This window comes from Hemiscyllium ocellatum, chromosome 9, assembly GCF_020745735.1.
Source record: "Hemiscyllium ocellatum isolate sHemOce1 chromosome 9, sHemOce1.pat.X.cur, whole genome shotgun sequence".
In the NCBI taxonomy this organism is placed as follows: Eukaryota; Metazoa; Chordata; class Chondrichthyes; order Orectolobiformes; family Hemiscylliidae; genus Hemiscyllium; species Hemiscyllium ocellatum.
In genome coordinates, this window is record NC_083409.1 from 36,097,972 (window position 1) to 36,116,831 (window position 18,860).

General features: G+C 43.1%; 1 protein-coding gene across 4 annotated transcripts in view; it reads left to right on the forward strand.

Moving 5' to 3' along the window:
• The window catches only part of LOC132818958 (procollagen galactosyltransferase 2-like), a 187,623-nt gene that overhangs the window by 84,712 nt on the left and 84,051 nt on the right, over nt 1–18,860 (forward strand). Inside the window, exon 1 of one of the 4 annotated variants that reach the window (XM_060830127.1) lies at nt 13,835–14,053. The exons of the other annotated variants lie outside the window; for them this stretch is intronic. Coding sequence (XP_060686110.1) covers nt 14,052–14,053 — 2 coding nt within the window. The 5' untranslated portion in view covers nt 13,835–14,051. Of the gene's footprint in view, nt 1–13,834; nt 14,054–18,860 lie in introns of those variants that run through there. 4 annotated transcript variants of the gene reach the window in all.

Genomic DNA, 18,860 nt, shown 5'->3' on the forward strand with positions numbered 1-18,860 from the left:
AGCAATTTGGTGCTTTCAAACCAGTTTCTGGAAGAAGGTATTTGCATTTTACCTCAATGTTAAACGTAATCCACTGTGAATTGGGACCTGATATGATGGGAAATTCATGAACTTCATGGGTAGAATTTAATCCAGGAAATAGGAGGCTTGCCAGATGGTTGGAGAGCCCGCTCCAGTGGGGAAGACCAAGTGTGCTCACTTGGTGCTTAAATGACTACTTAAATCGAAGCCTCCAGAGATGGAAATCCTCCTTCTCAAGAGCTGCTGAGCAAGAAGGCCAGCAGCTCTCCATTGCCTGTCAGCAGCCCTTGGAGTGATGCCAGCCGCAGATAAAGCACTAACCAAAAACCTAGGCTACAGTTGGTTGAGGGCAATATAGAAATTTATGAAGGGAGGGGCATGTAACTTACTGACTGGTGGGGTTGCAAATGACTAGGTATGGAGGAAAGTTCAGGGGAGTGATGCTCAGTGGGGACCCCCCCCACCCCAACTCTTTGCCAATGGCAGGTTGCTCACTCAGATACTGAGCGCATTTGAACAAGGGACACATTCCCATTTCCCCATCCAGACAAACTGATGTCAGGTATACTTTGTGGTCTTCCCTTGTGGCTACTGCCTCACTCTCTCCTGCTTGAATACTAGTAGTAGCTGGATGAGGTCCTCGAGTGGTCATACTCTTAAATGCTCTCTTCCATGTAAAAGCTCACCATGAACATGTGGTCTTTCCATTTTAATAGTTGGATTGCTGTTTTTCACATGTGTTTTTGCTGTACTGAGTATGGGCCTCTGTCCTGAAGTAGTCAATTAACCACTATGTTGGTTAATGACTACTTCAATTGACTACCATTGTATAAATTCTGGATCAGTGGTGCTGGAAGAGCACAGCAGTTCAGGCAGTATCCAACGAGCAGCGAAATCGACGTTTTGGGCAAAAGCCCTTCATCAGGAATAAAGCTGATTGTATAAACCTGATTGTATAAACATTGGCAAGAGTCATAGAAATGTGCAGTATGGAAACAGGCCCTTTGGCCTACCAAGTCCACACCAACCTTCCAAAGAGTAACCCACCCAGCTCCATTCCCCTACCCTATATTTACCCCTGACTAATGCACCTAACACTACAAGGCAATTTAGCACGGCCAATTTACCTAAGCTGCACATCTTTGGATTGTGGAAGGAAACCCACACAGACACGGGGAGACTCCACACAGATTGTCACCCGTGGCAGGCATTGAACCCGGAGCCCTGGTGCTATGAGGCGGCAGTGCTAACCTATAAGCCACCATGCCACCCTACCTCTTATTTGCAGCATAAATAGAGTTATAGAGTCATAGAGATGTACAGCATGGAAACAGACCCTTTGGTCCAACCTGTCCATACTGACCAGTTATCCCAACCCAATTTAGTCCTTCCTGCCAGCACCCGGCCCATATCCCTCCAAACCTTTCCTATTCATATACCCATCCAAATGCCTTTTAAATATTGTAATTGTACCAGTCTCCACCACTTCCTCTGGCAGCTCATTCCATACACGTACCACTCTCTGTGTGAAAACGTTGCCCCTTATGTCTCTTTTATATCTTTCCCCTCTCACCCTAAACCTATGCCCCCTAGTTCTGGACTCATTGCCGAAGACAATACCATCTACGAAGTCTAGAATAAGAAAACTGAAATGATTTAAATGCAATGAGACTTTTATATAGAGGGATAGGATGGGGCATGTGGAGTTTGAAGGCATTGAGGAGGGATTTGAAGGACGAGAGGGTCACAGAGGAATGATGTGTGATATGAATAGGCATGGAGGGCATGTGAGAATGGGGGGGGCGTGGTGGAGGTGAAAGGCAGCATTTGAGGGCCTCACTACAATTAGACCAATGCCCTGGTCATTGGCCCACATCAATGTCACCAGAGGTGGTGGACCCACCTCCATCCTGCCCCATCTGTCCAGAAAGAAAATACAGCAGGTGGAGGCACTTTGAAAGGAGATGATTTGTCAAGTCCAACTTTGATATTCTGACCTTTTGCTCAAAAACACACATCTGCCTGAGTCAATCAGAATGATTAAAGGGCCTGATTGGCTCGTGTCCAGGAACAGATACCACATTAGGGATTTGAGGAATCCTCTGCTGACAAGCCTGTAAATGTTCTATGGATAGCTGCTGCTGAGTTGACCAATGAGCACCATTTGTGTCATCACAACTTGCAATGTTTGTAACACTGTGTTGGTCAGATTGAAAAGGACAGGTGTCATTTGTTGCAGCTGTAGTTGACAGGTTGGGGTGAAGGGTGAAGTTGAGTCTGTAATGTGTACAGGGCCAGTGCAGTTCCTCCACTGGTCTAATCCCAATCAGGCTGCCATTTGGATCATGGTCACTGCCAATTTAAGATGGAGAAGAAATGCTGGCCTTGCCCACATCCCATGAATGAATGTAAAAGAACTGATAAGATAATCAGTGCTATTATTTCAGCAACAACACGTACCTTTGTGTGCAGTGCATGATATTTATCCTAAATGAGGTAAACTTCATCCGAACTCCAACTCCCCAATAAAAACACAGTTGAAGAAGTGCTGTGCTTCCCTGTCTTCTATGGGATTCACAAATCTTGACATTGGATGCTCCTTCTCTAATCCCAATCTAGTGACTAAAAGCATCCTCCCTTTGGAAGTCATACTGTCATTGAACTGATTTTCCAGAATGCATGTCGTTCCTTTGCATTGGGAGAGATTATGCTGAACCCATTTATTTCTTCTTCCGAGGTTACCCTGCAGTCCCAAGGGGTTGCTGATTTCTCGGTCATCCCAAAGACAAAGGTCGACCTGTGCAGCAACTTCACCCTCTCACTCTTCTGTCACAAGTTCTAAACAATTCCTCTGCTTGCAGCTGCCGTGAAAAAAGTTTCCTCATGGTCTACTGGTCACTTACAATGTACAAATGGGAAATGGTATTCTGATAATTGGGAGATGGGGAATGGTATATCCTGTTTTAGTGACTGAATGGGATAGAGTATGCTAATATAGCTCGTGTGAAGGATATAGGTGGTGTTTTGGCAAGCTTCTTACCTGACCAGTATGAAGCTGAAAATGTGTTGCTGGAAAAGCGCAGCAGGTCAGGCAGCATCCAAAGAGCAGGAGAATCGACGTTTCGGGCATGAGCCCTTCTTCAGAACATCTCATCACCAGCTCTCCTCCACCTCTCTTCCAGACCGGTGAGAGGAAGACAACCTTTGCTCCTTTCCAATGAAGGGCTTCCTGGAGAAGGACTTATGCCCGAAACGTCGATTCTCCTGTTCCTTTGATGCTGCCTGACCGGCTGCGCTTTTCCAGCAACATATTTTCAGCTCTGATCTCCAGCATCTGCAGACCTCACTTTCTCCTACCTGACCAGTATCTCAATTTCACTTTAAAGGAACTGCAAGTTTACAAAACACTTTAACTGGTATATCTCCCCATGTGATTTGACTTCTAATTTTCTATTGATAAATAGCCAACACATTCTGTGTGGAGATGCTTTGCTTCAAACGGGACAAATAGAATTTACTTTGGATCTTTCAGATCTGATGTTTAAATCATGTCCCCATCAGTCCTCTCTGGTCCAACTCAAAGACTGCATTATATCACTTTGAAGAAGAGTATGGGAATTTTCTTTGGTGTTCTGCATCTCAACTGACTTTTTAAAAATGGATCATCCACTTGAGAGCCTGTTTGTAGGACCTGTGTGCAAATGATCAGTCCTGTTTCTCATGTCAGAGCAGCAACTCTTGTCAAATGTGCAGAGTTCACAAAAGCTGAGATATAAATGCAAGTGCTTTTTAAAAATGCCTTCCTTGTAAACCTTTGCCAGTGCCAAGAAGAAACAAAAAACCTTTCTATTCATGTTTTAAAATACTGAAAATAACACTCCCATTGTCGCATGTGAATTAGTCAGTCAACCAAGCTTCATTTGAAAGGAGCTTAAACATGTGTTGCTGGAAAAGCGCAGCAGGTCAGGCAGCATCAAAGGAACAGGAGAATCGACGTTTCGGATAAGCCCTTCTTCAGGAAGCCCTTCATTGGAAAGGAGCAAATGTTGTCTTCCTCTCACCGGTCTGGAAGAGAAGTGGAGGAGAGCTGGTGATGAGATGTTCTGGGCAACAGGAATCTCCTCAGCAGCCAGCAGTGTGGCTTCATATGCCGCAGCAGGAGAGATGACTCAAATGAGGTCATCTGTCAAGAACAGGAGTTGGACTCTACTGCTTTTAAGTCAGGAAATCTCTTTTGCACACAGGCCAATTTCAAAAAATGCCCATGGATGATCAACCATTTGTCAGGAGACAAAAAAAACCTGCAGATGCTGGAATCCAAAGTAGACAGGCAGGAGGCTATAAGAACACAGCAAGCCAGGCAGCATCAGGATGTGGAGAAGTCGACATTTCAGGTGTAACCCTTCTTCAGGACTGGAGGTGTGTGTAGAGGGAGCTGCAGATGAGGGCAGGGTGGTGAAGTGGGGATAAGTGAAGATTGGTAGAGGTTACAGCCTGGTTGGTCAATGGGAGGAATGAATCCGGTTGGTGGCAGGGAGCAGTGGAAGGGAGGGGGAGGGGCTGGGAAGGGAGTCAGGGAATGGGGAGGGAGATTATTTGAAATTGGAGAACTCAGTGCTGAGTCCTCTAGGCTCCAATTTGCACTGTGGTTTGTTTTGGCAATGGAGGTGGCCAAGGATGGTCAGTGTCGGAAAGGGAGTGTTTGTGGGAATTAAAATGGGTGATGATTGGGAGGGCTGGTCAGCCCCTGCGGGTCCCGCTGTGATGCTCAGTGAGTTTAGGTTACTGCATCAAGTGCTGCCTGTGTGACCTTCTCTACATCAGGAACACCGAGCATAAACTTAGGGAATGGTCCACTGAGCATCACATCCGGGCCCACAGCGGCCAGCCATTACATCTGAAACATTGACTTCTCCACCTCCTGATGCTGTCTAGCTTGCTGTGTTCGTCCAGCCTCCTGCCAATCATTTGTCAAAGCCTGTATGGTCCAGGTAAAACTGAGAAAAATGCTTAACATTATGGCATTCATAGATGATGAATGCTTTGAACATTCATGAGGCTTAGAGGATTGTGACTTTGCTGTAGGTATATCCAACATCCAGCATGAGCCTTTAAGCCCAGAATGGGGACATATTTAGAAATCCTGGGCTTTTATGACACCAGCCAGTTTTCCAGTTGCCTGCTCAACTAGCCCCAGGACCATTTCCAGTTTGATGGAATGGACTGGAGCAATACTAACCATTTCCTGGTAGCTAACTAATCCCTTAGGACCAATTAGGGCCTACTTTCTGCTGGAGATGGCCTCCCAGTGTCCATCTTGGGGCAGTCTCTCTCTCTCTCTCTCTCTCTCTTGTTTACATTTTATAGCCAGATTCTGCTTCTTCAACATGATAGTCCTAAAGCTTCAGGAACAGACTTGCCAAATTTCATTCAATGCCAGCCTGCTGTCTTACCACAAATTGACCAATTCAAGGGATCTCACTGGTCCCTCTATCTTGCTGGTTTCTGACCCACATTTGATGGTGATAACTATGTCCTAAAGCCTGCAGGGAACACTGTGTCTAAGGTCTCCTTTGTGATCAGTCAGAGCACCCATAATAGAACAAAAACTAAATACAGTAGATGATGGAAATCTGAAAAAAAGAATGGATATACTCATCAAGCCACACGGAGAGAGAAACCAGCATTTTTGTTTCCAGTTGATGATCTTTCTCAGAACCAGAAGAGGTTAGAAGTTAAGCTTTTTAATAATGATCCTAAGTAGTATTACAGCAGCTACACTTGCAGATATGATGCAATAAATGTGTTACTCTCTCCCTGTTATAATAATAGATAGGAAGCAGAAGTGATCAAATAAGATATATTGGTATGTGCCTGGTTTTGCCGTCCAGTTTATGTGACTGTTTTGGACTTGGCAAAATGGCTTGTTTATTCCTGTCGGATGGTAAAATAATTATACATGTCCAATCCTATTTTAAACTGTTAAAGTACTGTAATGGTGGATTCATGACCTAAGCATTTGTGCTCTCTGATACCACTAACTGCCTCCAGTTTAGTCAGGACAAACACTTCTCATTAATATTACTCCTCATGTAATCCCCCTCCCTATTGTCTGGTCTAGTATTGATGATATGGACTCACTGCAGTTACTCCCTGGGAACCAAAGGAGCTTTGATTATAAACGTATATACCCAACAAACTAAAACCATTTAATTGAGACGAAGTTGTCAATCTTCTAAGAATATCCTGCAACCTCCAAAATATTGTGATGGACAACCTGAAACTTTGACTTTAATGGTTTTCAAAATAATGGATGTGGGATGAAAGGACTGACTGTCAAACATTGGATTTGGGGTAATTAAGAGTCTGTTTGCTGTCTGTTTGGTATAGGAAGATAATGCAAAGATGGACATGATAGTTCATTAATATGTGAGTCTGGGGTTGAAACAGTTAGAGGTAAACCTCTGGAAATGTTCTCCCTCAGAGTCGATGGCCCTAAATCACAGAGCAGAATGGGGCACTCACAGGACACACAACTACTGCAATATAGTGTGGGATATTTGCATATTTTCAGAAACTTTGTGCACTTGGATTCTGGAAAATGTGGATAGATTTGGGAGAAGGCAATCTGGTGGGCACTTGGGATCACTTGTTTTCTGGGAAAAGAAAGTACAGTTTGACCCGTAAACACATTCCGTTGTGATTTTCCACAGAATGCTTCAGGTTTGCAGATTTTGTTCTCTAAACATTGAGTTTCCAGGTAAATAGTCAAATGGTGGAAAACATCCTTTACTCTCCTGTTGGCTCCTTGTACACATTTTAACAGCAGCTGCTAGTGTAGGGCTGGAGGTCTGATGGAAAGTTTTCCTGTTCCTTTTGACTCTGAGAGACAAGTAACTCCTGTGCAGCTATGAGACACTCAGTCAACTTAAAAGGAAATGTTGTTTAGCTCCAGATACAGTACTGTTTGTCCACAGTGCCGATCTTTGAAAGGATTGCCTGTGTCATAATGATGGCAGAGTGCAAATTTACCAACATTTACCCCAGAGACCAGCTCTTGCCCAGATTATCCTTGCATTCCTGGAGCCAACTCTCATGTGATCTTGAGTCATACCAATCTTTACAGGGGGCCAACAATCTCAAAGTGGGGTCAGGGGACTTACAATACTGTTAAAGGTGAGGTGCCCATCACTACTGCTTTTAAAGGTATCTTTTTCTTGGGAGATCACTGTATCAGCTTATTTCAGGAGTTAGGATTGGAGTGGCGCTGGAAAAGCACAGCAGTTCAGGCAGCATCCGAGGAGCAGGAAAATCGATGTTTCAGGCAAAAGCCCTTCAGGAATAGAGGCAGGGTGCCTACAGAGTGGAGAGATAAATAAGAGGGGAGTGGGGGTGGGGAGAAAGTAGCATAGAGTACAATAGGTGAATGGGGGTGGGGATGGAGGTGATAGGTCAGAGAGGAGGGTGGGGGAAGGTAGCAAAGAGTACAGTGGGTGAATGGGGGTGGGGATGAAGGTGATAGGTCAGAGAGGAGGGTGGAGTGAATAGGTGGAAAGGAAGATAGGCAGGTAGGACAGGTCATGGGGATGGTGCTGAGCTGGAAGGTTGGAACTGGGGTGAGGTGAGGGAAGGGGAAATGAGGAAACTGATGAAGTCCACATTGATGGCCTGGGGTTTGTAGTTTAAATAAATGATTTAGACTTGAATGGTGCAAGGTTGATTGGTAAATTTGCAGCTAATACAAAAAAATTAATGGTGTGTTAAATAGTGAGGAGGATAGCCTTAGACTGAGGAGGAAAGAATCTAAGAGAGGGATAAATCAAGGAAGTCAAGAAAAATATTAAGTTTAAAGTCAAAGCATATAAGGAGATCATTGTCAATGATAGCCCAGAAGACTGGGTATAAGTTAGAATCCAGCAAAGGAGGATATGAGGATAGTATTTTTAGAAGAAAAACTACAGGGACAAACTAGCAAGATGCATAAAATCTGACATAAAAGATTTTTTACAAATACAAAAAAGGTAGACAGAGATCAAAGTGAATGTAGGCCCCTTAGAAAATGAATCTGGGCAGATGGATTTAGGGAAGAAGGAAGCAGAAGAATAGTTAAACAAATATTTTGAATCTGTCTTTATGGTGGAAGGTACTTTGGAAGGGTTTGGAGCATTAGAGTAGGGAAGTCTTACAGAAACTTACAAAGATGCTGGTGAGACCACGTCTGGAATACTGTGAGCAGTTTTGATCCTCTTACTGAAGGAAAGCTCATTTCATTGGAGGTAGTTCAAAGAAGGTTCACAGGGATGATTCTTGGTGTGCAGCGATTGTCTTAGAGGTTGGGATTCTACTCACTGGAATGAAGATGAATGAGAGGCGACCTTATACATTGAAATGTATAAGATTTGTAAGGAGCTTGACAGATAAATGCTGAGGGGATGTTTCCCCTCATAAGAAAGGCTCGGACCAGAGAACACAGCCTCTGAATAAAGAGCGGCCAATTGAAGATTGAGATCACGAGGAATTTCTTCGCTCAGAGGGTTGTGAATCTTTGCCACAAGGAGCTGTTGGGGCAGAGTCTTTGTGTATGTTCACAATGCTGAGATAGCTTGATTTTTTTTATTCGTAGGGGAATCAAGTGTTGGGGAGGGGGGAAGGGAAGAAAAGTGGATGTGAGAAACGTCAGAACAGCCAAATGGGAGAGCAGGCTGGAAATGTTGAACAGCCTACCCCATTCCAATTTCTTCAGCTCTTATGAGCTACTACAAAAGGATATAGATGGGCTGATCAGCAGCAAATGAAATTCAATTCGGATAAGTGTGAGGTGATGCACTTGAGCAGACAGTGTTCCTCAGGAATTGGTTCTGGGTCAACCTTTGTTTGTCATTTAGAGAAATGATTTAGATGAGAATATAGGAAGCGTGGCTAGTAACTGTGCAATCATACCACAAGTGGTGCCATAGTGGACAGTGAAGAAGGTTAAGAGTGTGGTGCTGGAAAAACACAGCAGGTCAGGCAGCATCCGAGGAACAGGAAAATCGACGTTGCGGGCAAAAAACTTCATCAGGAAGGATGAAGGGCTTTTGCCCGAAACATCGATTCTCCTGTTTCTCGGATGCTGCCTGACCTGCTGTGCTTTTCCAGCAGCACACTCTCAAGCCTCCAGCATATGCACTTCTCACTTTTGCCTAGTGAAGAAAGTGATCTAAGATTACAAAGAGATCTTGATCATTTGGGTCAACGGGCTGAGGAATGGCCGATGAAATTTATTTTGGATAAATGTAGGGTATTGCATTTTGGTAAAACAAACAAGGACACAACTTATACAATTAATGGTAGGGCTCGAGGCAGTGTTGTCGAACAGAGACCGTGGGGTTCGGGTACATAATTCTTTTAAATTTGTGTCAGAGGTAGTCAGGGTGATTAGGAAGTAACATGGTTGCTTTTATTGCTCAAACCTTTGAGTATTGGAGTTGGGATGTCAAGATAATGTTGTATAAGATATTGGTGAGGCCTCTTCTGGAATACTTGTGCAGTTCTGGTCACCCTATTAGAGGAAGAATGTCATTAAGCTGAAGAGAGGTCAGAAAAGATTTACTAGGATGTTGCCAGGAATGGAGAGTTTGAGATATAAAAATAGCCCGGAAAGACTGGGATTGTTTTCACTGGCGCTAAGGAGGTTGGGGGATGACCTTATTAAGGTTTATAAAATCATGAGGGGTATGGAGAAGATGAATGACAATGGTCTTTTCCCTAGGGTGGGGAAATTTAAAGCTAAGGGAGCATATTTTTAAGGTAAGACAAGAAAGATTTAAAATGGATGTGAAGGACAACTTTTTTTCGACAAAGAGTCGTTCATGTGTGGAATTAATGTGCCAGAGGAAGTGGTGGAGGCAGGTACAGTTACAACATTTAAAATACATTTGGATAAGTTCATAAATAGGAAAGAGTTGGACAGATATGGGCCAAGAGCAGGCGGGTGGGACCAGTTTAGTTTGGGATTATGGTCAGCGTGGACTGGTTGGACCGAAGGGTCTGTTTCCATGCTATATGTCTCTCTGACTATGACAGACAAGGCAAGGGAATACATGATAAATGATAGGACCCTAGGAAGCACAGAGGATCAGACTTTGATGCCCTTAAAGTATGATGTGGCTGAAGGGGTTAAGGAGACATGGTATATTTGCTGTTATTAGCTGAGGTATAGAGTGGGAGGTTATGCTAGAACTGTATAAAAATGTTGGTTGGGCCACAGCTAGAGTATTGTGTACAGTTTTGGAATCCACATTACTGGAGGGATGTGATAGCATTGGAGAGGGTGTAGAGGAGATTTACCTGGATGTTGCCTGGGCAGGAGAGTTTCAGCTATGAAGTAAGATTGGACAGTTTGGGTTGATTTCCTTATATCAGAGGAGACTGAGACAGGGCGAGATTGAGATGTATAAAATTATGAGGGACACAGATAGGGTAGACTGGAAGAAACCTTTCCCTTTGATGGAGGGATCAATGTCTGGGGGCATTATTTAAAGTAAGGGGCAGAAGCTTTAGAGAGGATGTAGAGAAAAGCCTTTTCACCCTGGGATGATAGGAATCTGGAACTCACTGCCTGTAGGAGTAGTAGAGGCAGAAACCCTCATAATATTTCAGAAGTATTTAGAAGTGCACTTACGATGCCAAGGCTACAAGGCATGGGCCAAGTTCTGGAAATGAATAGCTCGATGGTTGCTTTTGACTGGCATAGATGTAATGGACTGAAGAGTCTTTTTCAGTGCTGGCGATATCTGTGACTCTAACTGATGACTCATAAGGGGGCCTCCGTTGACTGCAGGATAAAACAGCCTGGTAAAGTCACTACGCTATAATTTTGCCCACCTCCCAGTTTCACAAAAGGTCACTAACTGACACAGACTCCATCACAAAAATTGTCCATCTGGTATCACTGTAGCCTTTCACATTACCTTATTGCCAAATGTAATGATTGTAACGACTTGGCCAAGTGGACCTATAGAAAATGTGTTCCCTGATTGGAGCTATTAATCCAGTTCAAACAGGGAGCCCTGGCTGACAGATATAAACTGGAGTGTGTCAAACATCCTGTTCATTCTGACAGGATAAAAAAAATTACATTTCCTTTATTTTGATCAAATGAAAGAAAGCCTCACATTTGTTTGCTATCTTACTACAGTACCGAGAGGTCTCAAACATTAACCAGTCAGTGACATAACAAATGTAGACAAGCAAAGTGTGCATAGCAGGATCCCACCAATTGCAGTAAAGTTAGTGACCAGCCAATCTTATACAACCACATGAGGAATGTTAGACAGGAAAAGACTGACTCATTTATTTAGTCTGTCCCACATCAATAACTTGCATTTTACAAGGCAGCCCGAACTGGCTGATGACAAGAGCAGGAGCAGGGACCCTGAGGCGGCCAGTAGTGTCAGTGAGATTAGACTGCAAAGCAGCGACAGCAGATAGCCCAGGGTAGGCAGGGACAAGGTCAAGCTTGAAGTGGGGCTGGGTGGTTGAGCCCATGTGAGGAGTATAGGTCCAGTATGGCCAGGCAGTTATGGATTGTGGTGTTGATCTGTTAACTGTGTTTCTTTATTTTTCTACTTTTTGTAAGAAGGACTTGAATGTTTAACTTTTTGACTTTGCTTTCTTTATTTTCTGCTTTGTAACTGAGATTCTGTACCTAGGCACCTTTGTCCATCTGGTATCACTGTAGCCTTTCACATTACCTTACTGCCAAATGTAATGATTGTAACGACTTGGCCAAGTGGACCTATAGAAAATGTGCTCCCTGATTGGAGCTATTAATCTAGTCCAAACAGGGAGCCCTGGCTGACAGATATAAACTGGAGTGTGTCAGACATCCTGTTCATTCTGACAGGATAAAAAAAATTACATTTCCTTTATTTTGATCAAATGAAAGAAAGCCTCACATTTGTTTGTTGAGAGTGCGGTGCTGGAAGAGCACAACAAGTCAGGCAGCATACGAGAAACAGGAGAATCGACGTTTCAGGCATAAGCCCTTCATCAGGAATCCTCGACTCTGATCTCCATCATCTTCATTCCCAACTTTTTCTGTACCTAAGATGCCACTGTGAGTGGCGACTTGTAAACTTTTTACCATCCTCATTTGAGTACATGTGACAATAAATCTAATTGAATTCAGTATATCCATATCGTCTTTTGGGTGAAGTAAAAAAGCCATGTATAAACTCAGCTGGAGTCAGAGGTTCGCCTGCCTCTCCTCCAACCTAGTTTACTGTATTCAGTGCTCCCAATGTGGCCTTCTCCACATCTGGGAGACTGACCGTGAACTGAGGGATGTTTCGCCGAGAAGCTCAGCCAAGCCCGCAGTCACCACCCACTTTAATTCCCTTTCCCACTCCCTTTCCGACATGACGATCCTTGGTCTCCTCCATTGCCACAGTGAATCAGACTGCAAATTGGAGGAACAAGATCTCATCTCCTCCCTGGGCTGCCCACAGCCCGGAGAACGCAACACTGAGTTCTCCAATTTGAAACGAAAATCCCTTTCCACCCCCTGACTCTCTTCCCAGCCCCTACCCCACCCTTCCATTCTTCTGACTGACCCTTTCTTCCACCAGCTACCAACTGGATTCATTCCTCTCATTGACCAGCCCAGACTGTACCCTCTATCTGCCTTCACCAATCCCCATCTCACCACCTTGCCCTCCCCCACCCTGGTTATCTGCAGCTCCCCCCACACCCACCCCCAATCCTGAAAAAGGGTTACACCCGAATTGTTGACTTCTCCACCTCCTGATCCTGCCGGACTTGCAGTGTTTTTCCTGCCTCCTGCATATATAAACTGTTGCCCATTTAGGTGAAATTTGTGGGAAATTCCTGTCTGACCCCTTTAAGCAAGGTGAGCACCTCCAGGCCCTGAATAATGTTACCAGGATGTCTCCGCTCCAAGGAACTCTGCAGATTGGCACTGACTGGGAACGAAGAACATTGATATCCAATGTGGTTGTGTGTCCTTGCACAATTGGAGGCTGTGATCGTTCAGCTCTAGCTGACTGATTTAATCATGCTGAAGGCAATCAATCTTCCAGAATGTGCTGGCGAACGACCTGAACCAGTCCCAAATAAGCAAATTTAACTGGTCCTTCATCCCAGTGCTGTTTGTGGAATCTTGCTATGCACAAAACAACAGCTGCACTTGCCCATTAAACAACAGTTGCTGTGCTTCAGAGTAACATGCAAAGAATTTTGAGGCATTTCCGGGAGATAGGAAGTCACATAGCATGAGTCCTTTATTTGTTCATCAGTCTAAATATATAGTTCAGGCTGTTGTCTGTGATTTCCATTTATAAACAAAAATGGCTGTTGAAGAGAGATGCAGTTACTTAGTAAGAGCCAAACATAGCCAGTGGCTTAATGTCAAACCTACTGCACTAGCCCTGCTTTAAGTCTCGTGGAGAAGAAGGGGATGTTTGATTTTTGACAAACATCCCTCTTGGCCGTCATTTCGATAAACAGATTCTCAAGTGTATTCTACAAACCTCTTGAGATTAAGGATGGAGATTTCCCCTTTGTGGAGATGGTGAGATGGGGAAATAATTAGGCGAGTTGGCGATGGTGAGATACTCAACTCCACCGCACCACCTTAGAAATGAAGTTCTGGGATCAACTGGGACAGAAAAAGAAATTGCTGAAGAAACTCAATAGGCCTGGGGAGAAAGCAGTGTCAATGTTTCATGTCCAATGACTCTTCATCTGAACATGACAGCTGTCTTTGCCTGCAGATGAAAATGGCTGAAAATGTGTTGCTGGTCAAAGCACAGCAGGCCAGGCAGCACCTCAGGAATAGGGAATTCGACGTTTCGAGCATAAGCCCTTCATCAGGAATGTAAAAATGCCTGATAAGTGGGTCCATTTTTTTTAGAAGTTTCTGACTGTGACATGAGGAAATAGCCCCTGACTAGTGATTCCTGAACTGAAGTTAAAATTCTGCCCCGATATTTCAGTTCAACTCTGCCCAGAAGAATCGTCTGCCAAACATGTGAGTTTCTCCAACACTATCTGTTTTTGTTTCAGTTCAGTGACTGTTATTTAAAATCTAATGCTAAGTTATAAAATGATTTGATATTTCCTTTCTTAAAAAAAAACTTCTGTGAGTATAGTGCTGCACAGTGCTGTGTTCTAAATCTTTGAACTGAAGTGAATATTGACACCAAGATATCAAACAGTGACTTCCTCAATGTCAGTTAACGCGCTGGAGGTAAAGTTGAGCTTAAAGCAAACTGATTGGACTGGGAGAGTTTGTATGAACTGCAGCAAATGTGCATGTGGCTGGAACTATAGCAAAGTCTCACATCAAAAATAAAACTATTTCTCCAGCAAAATGCCGTGAGTGAATAGCAACATCATACAAATTGCGTGCATACAATCAGTTCCAGCCCCCTATATCAGCACAGTCTCTAGGTATGATTGATGGAGATATTGCTGGAGGGAAATTTGAGCATTTCCTTTTGTTCTGTCTGGAAATAGTGTTTTTTTTGTCAAATAGTGGTATTACTATTCGGTGCATTAATGGGGCCTGCATGTTGAGACACAGCGTTAGTGTCCCCTTTGGGCCAGACAGTCCAGGTTTAAGTCCCAACTGCTATTGAGGTATGTCATAACAAGTCTCATCAGGTTGCTTAAAAAATACTTTTTTTATAAATATCTACAACCCCTGTTTCACCCTGGGTCCAGGCGCTGAGTTCAGGTACTTCTGGATTGTAAAAATATCGTTGATCCTTGGAGAACTGGGATTCTGTTGATGCTTCTGTCTCCTATTTCTACAAAGGGATGTCATTCTTCGTTATCCACACAATGCCAGCAATGGAGGAGATGGATTCTATTCCTGCTCCACATCCCCTCAACTTAGAACGCACAAAGCAAACTTGTGATGTTACGTTCCTCACTTGTCCAAACACATGTGTAAAATGGGATTCCCTTGGGCCTTCCTTTGCTGATCAGCCTCAAAGTCGAACATTAGCAAATAAATCAGGGAAAGATCAGCACTTAGTCTGGTCCAGAAAACACTTTTTTGTCTTGTGAGGAAAAATATGCACCCTCATTGCTCTTCTCTTTGATCGCAATGGTCATGATCATGCTTTGATTTTTTTTAAAGAAAAATTATGCTCTACAATCAGCAGTCAACTGTAACCAATGCCAGTGGCACAATCAATAGGCAGCTTCCAGCATTTCACAAGCTACTCCAGTGAGTTAAGAGTCAAGTGGAACCTTTGTTAGTTTTCGTAAAGGATGTAATGGAAATTGATAATTAATTAAGAGGCCCAAGCATCACTTTTAACAGTGTATTATAATGTGCAACATCCCAGGAATGGTAAGTACAACATGAATGTCAAATGGAAAACTATAAATAAATGCTGGAAATACGGAGCTGCTGAGGTACAATCAATGCAGAGAGAGTGATTTAACATTTCAGGTCAATGATCTTCATCTTTTTGGTAACCTACAAACAATATTCCCTCTAAGTCACATCATCACTCGAACGCTCTGTGCTTGCCGATCAATATGTTGACAAATTGTCTTCCTCTTCTGGAAGTCTTTGGTCGACATGGACCTCAAAGGTCCGCCCAGTTGCAGGAAGAATAACAAGGAACATAGGCTGCAAGGTCTAGTTGCTGTATGGACATGTCCCAGGGTCAATTATTAGTTAATTGTTCAGATTCAGTTTCAAAATCATATTTGCGTATATCCTGCATCACAGCTGAAACTTCGTCAGCATAAATTTATTTTTGTTTTAAGGCTGACACCAATATTTGTACAGAGACAAAAAAAAATTGCAGATGCTCATTTGGTGCGGATTGGACAGTCAAACTCCAAAGTGTCGAACTTTCTCCCAGAATACATTCTGTGCCTTTGTTTTCCTCAGTGTTACTTCAGAGTAATACTCAACATGGAAGAGTACTACTTCATCGGTTGAATACTGTTCAGCAGCAGATTTACTTGACCTGGTGACTTAAAAACTTATGGAGTTGAGAGTCAGTATTGAGACCTGCAAAATTCTCTCACACTCAATTAGATACCATTCTGATAGGTCTGCCTTGACAATAAGTGAGCACCCACTCGAATGTGGTGAAACAGTGTGGTCATTTGGCAGATACCATTCCATGAGACTAGCCATTTAGGCTATTGCTTAATAAAGGCAAAACAGTGCTGATGCTGGAAATTTGAAACAAGCCCGGAGAACGCTGCAGAAACTCAGCAGGTCTGGCAGCATCTGTGGAGAGGGAAACAGAGTTAACATTTCGAGTTCGGTATGACTCTTCAAAATGACAGTCCCAGATGTTAGCGAGGATGGGTCTGCAGACTCAGCAGTATTCATAAATATGTGCTTTTCATTGTCCATACCCTTCAATCTCCCACGTGAACATTGCAGTAGTTCGTTTACAACTGAGTGACAAATTCACAGGGCATTGAGATTCAACCAACTGGAGTGGGACTGGAGTCACACATTACGCAGAGGTGGTCAGGGTGGATGACTGATTCCCTTTCAAAGAAGTGACCTACATGGAATTTTATGACAGTCCCTCAGAGTTCAAGGCCATTTCCATGGACATTCCACCATTAGACAGGGAAAGGCAACTTCAGGTGATGTGGGGAGGAGAGAGAGATGCAAAATCCATTGCCCCTTCACAATCTCAGCTGTGTTTTGGTAAAGATCAGTCAAGGCAAATCCCTCATCTGAAGATCAAAGGATGTCAAACAGGATGCAGCCTGATTGAAGTGTATAGATTCTAAACAATATAATGACCCACGGCAACAGCTTTGCTAATTGAAATCATCTGTAACGTAACATCTGAAAAAAAATTAAAGCAAGATAACTGAATTGCTTTTTACTATGACTAACAGTAAAAACGCAGAGGCATGCACAATACTTCTCATTGTAGCTTTGTCTTTATCAAGATTTGGTTTCCTTTGTTGATTACTCTACATATACTGCTGGAGCCTAGTTTTCATGATGACTGTTCTGATACAATATGTGAATGCTTTATGATTGTCAGCAAAGCAATCAAGCAATTTATCATTAATTTGGTAAAACTTATTGACCACTGAAACCTTAACCATGGCTTGACTGACTACAACTCCCACAGATCACGGTGTACATGTCGAGCTGTCATATAAGAATACCACTGCTTTTTTGGGGGTGAAAGTACATGATTGGACCTGTAATCAACATTTAATTTGACCTCCCAGCAAATAAATGCACGACTAGGGCTATGCTCACAATAGGGGATTTGCCTCAACTTTCAGCTCAGAAATATCCATCAGGATTAGTGCTTGGGTTCAAGACACAAGCTGTCTTGTTAAGAAAGTGAGTGGGTTTAAGACAAGCCGATACAGAGTAGCCTGTGCATGGTGACTAACAAACAGAAACTTCTTTCACATTTTAAAATGGCCATCCCTTCCACCAGTACAGGAGGGTTAACATTTTATATTCTGCATGTAAGTCAACCTCTATTTTTGGAAGCAACCTTTCAAGCTTCACTGGTGGATTTATACGCCATGATCTAGAATATGCATTACTGCAATACAGCTCTCAAATTAGTTAAAACTCATTAGTGTCCTCAGCAGAAGAACACTTCTGGGTCAAAACCCTTATAAATGTTAAGCTCCATAGAGATTTGTCATATCAAGTCTGTCAGCTGGAAACTTATTAACTGCTCTTTCCTATCAATCTGTTCTTTTGACCAGCTGTCCTTGAGCTGAATAAAGAATACATATTTCTTGATGCCTATTCCATCCACCACTTTTTCACAGTCACTCCCCTCACACCCTGCACTCAGTGGCAGGAGTGCCGACCCACTACAAGATGCCTTTCGGTAACTTTCCAAATCCCTTTTCCAAACCTGAAATCTCTACCATCTAAAAGGACAAGGCTGGCAGATGTGTAGGAACACCGCCACTGGCAAGTTCCTCTTTGAGTCACAAAACAGCAGGACTTGGAGGTCTATTACTGCCACTTTTTCACTGTCACTGGATCGAATTCATCTCAGTGGCTGTACTGCATGGACTGTAGCAGTTTAACAAGGCACCTCACCATCACCTTCTCAAGGACAATTAGGGATGATAGCCTTGCCAATGATGACAACATCCCATGAATGGATAAAAATAAATATACTTTTGTAAGGGCTAATTAAGAGGAAAAGGAATTCTGTGAATTGGAATCCAACTTGAGAGATTGCAGCCCATTCCAGAGGTCCTCAATTCTCTGGAAAAAGTACCACCTTCTTTCATCGAACCTTGACTTACACCACACAACTTAACATTATTATCGCTAGTTATCCTTCCTAATCTATTTGCTTGAAACGAGTTGGTAGTACTTGACCTATTCTCTCGGTAAAATCAATGACTGCAGATGCTGGAAACCAGATTCTAGATTAGAGTGGTGCTGGAAAAGCGCAGCAGTTCAGGCAGCTGTCCGAAACATCGATTTCCATGCTCCTCGGATGCTGCCTGAACTGCTGTGCTTTTCCAGCACCACTCTTGACCTAATCTCTGCATTATCTTTAATACCTTTATTAGATCACCACTGGTTAGAGTTCCAACTCTCTAAGCTTATTCTTGAACGGATAGTTTGTATGAGGAATTAGTTTAGTGGCTCTCCTTTGTACTCTGCCCAAAGGCTCAATATCTCTTACTATGTAGCAGAGCACAAATAGGCACAGTATTCTAAAACAGGTCTGCCCAATGTCAGACTGAAATATAATCAATATGTCTCTGAATGGCCAACATTGGAATAACTCTAGCTATCCTTTCTTTGTCTTGATACTTTTAGAGATGCATGTGCTACA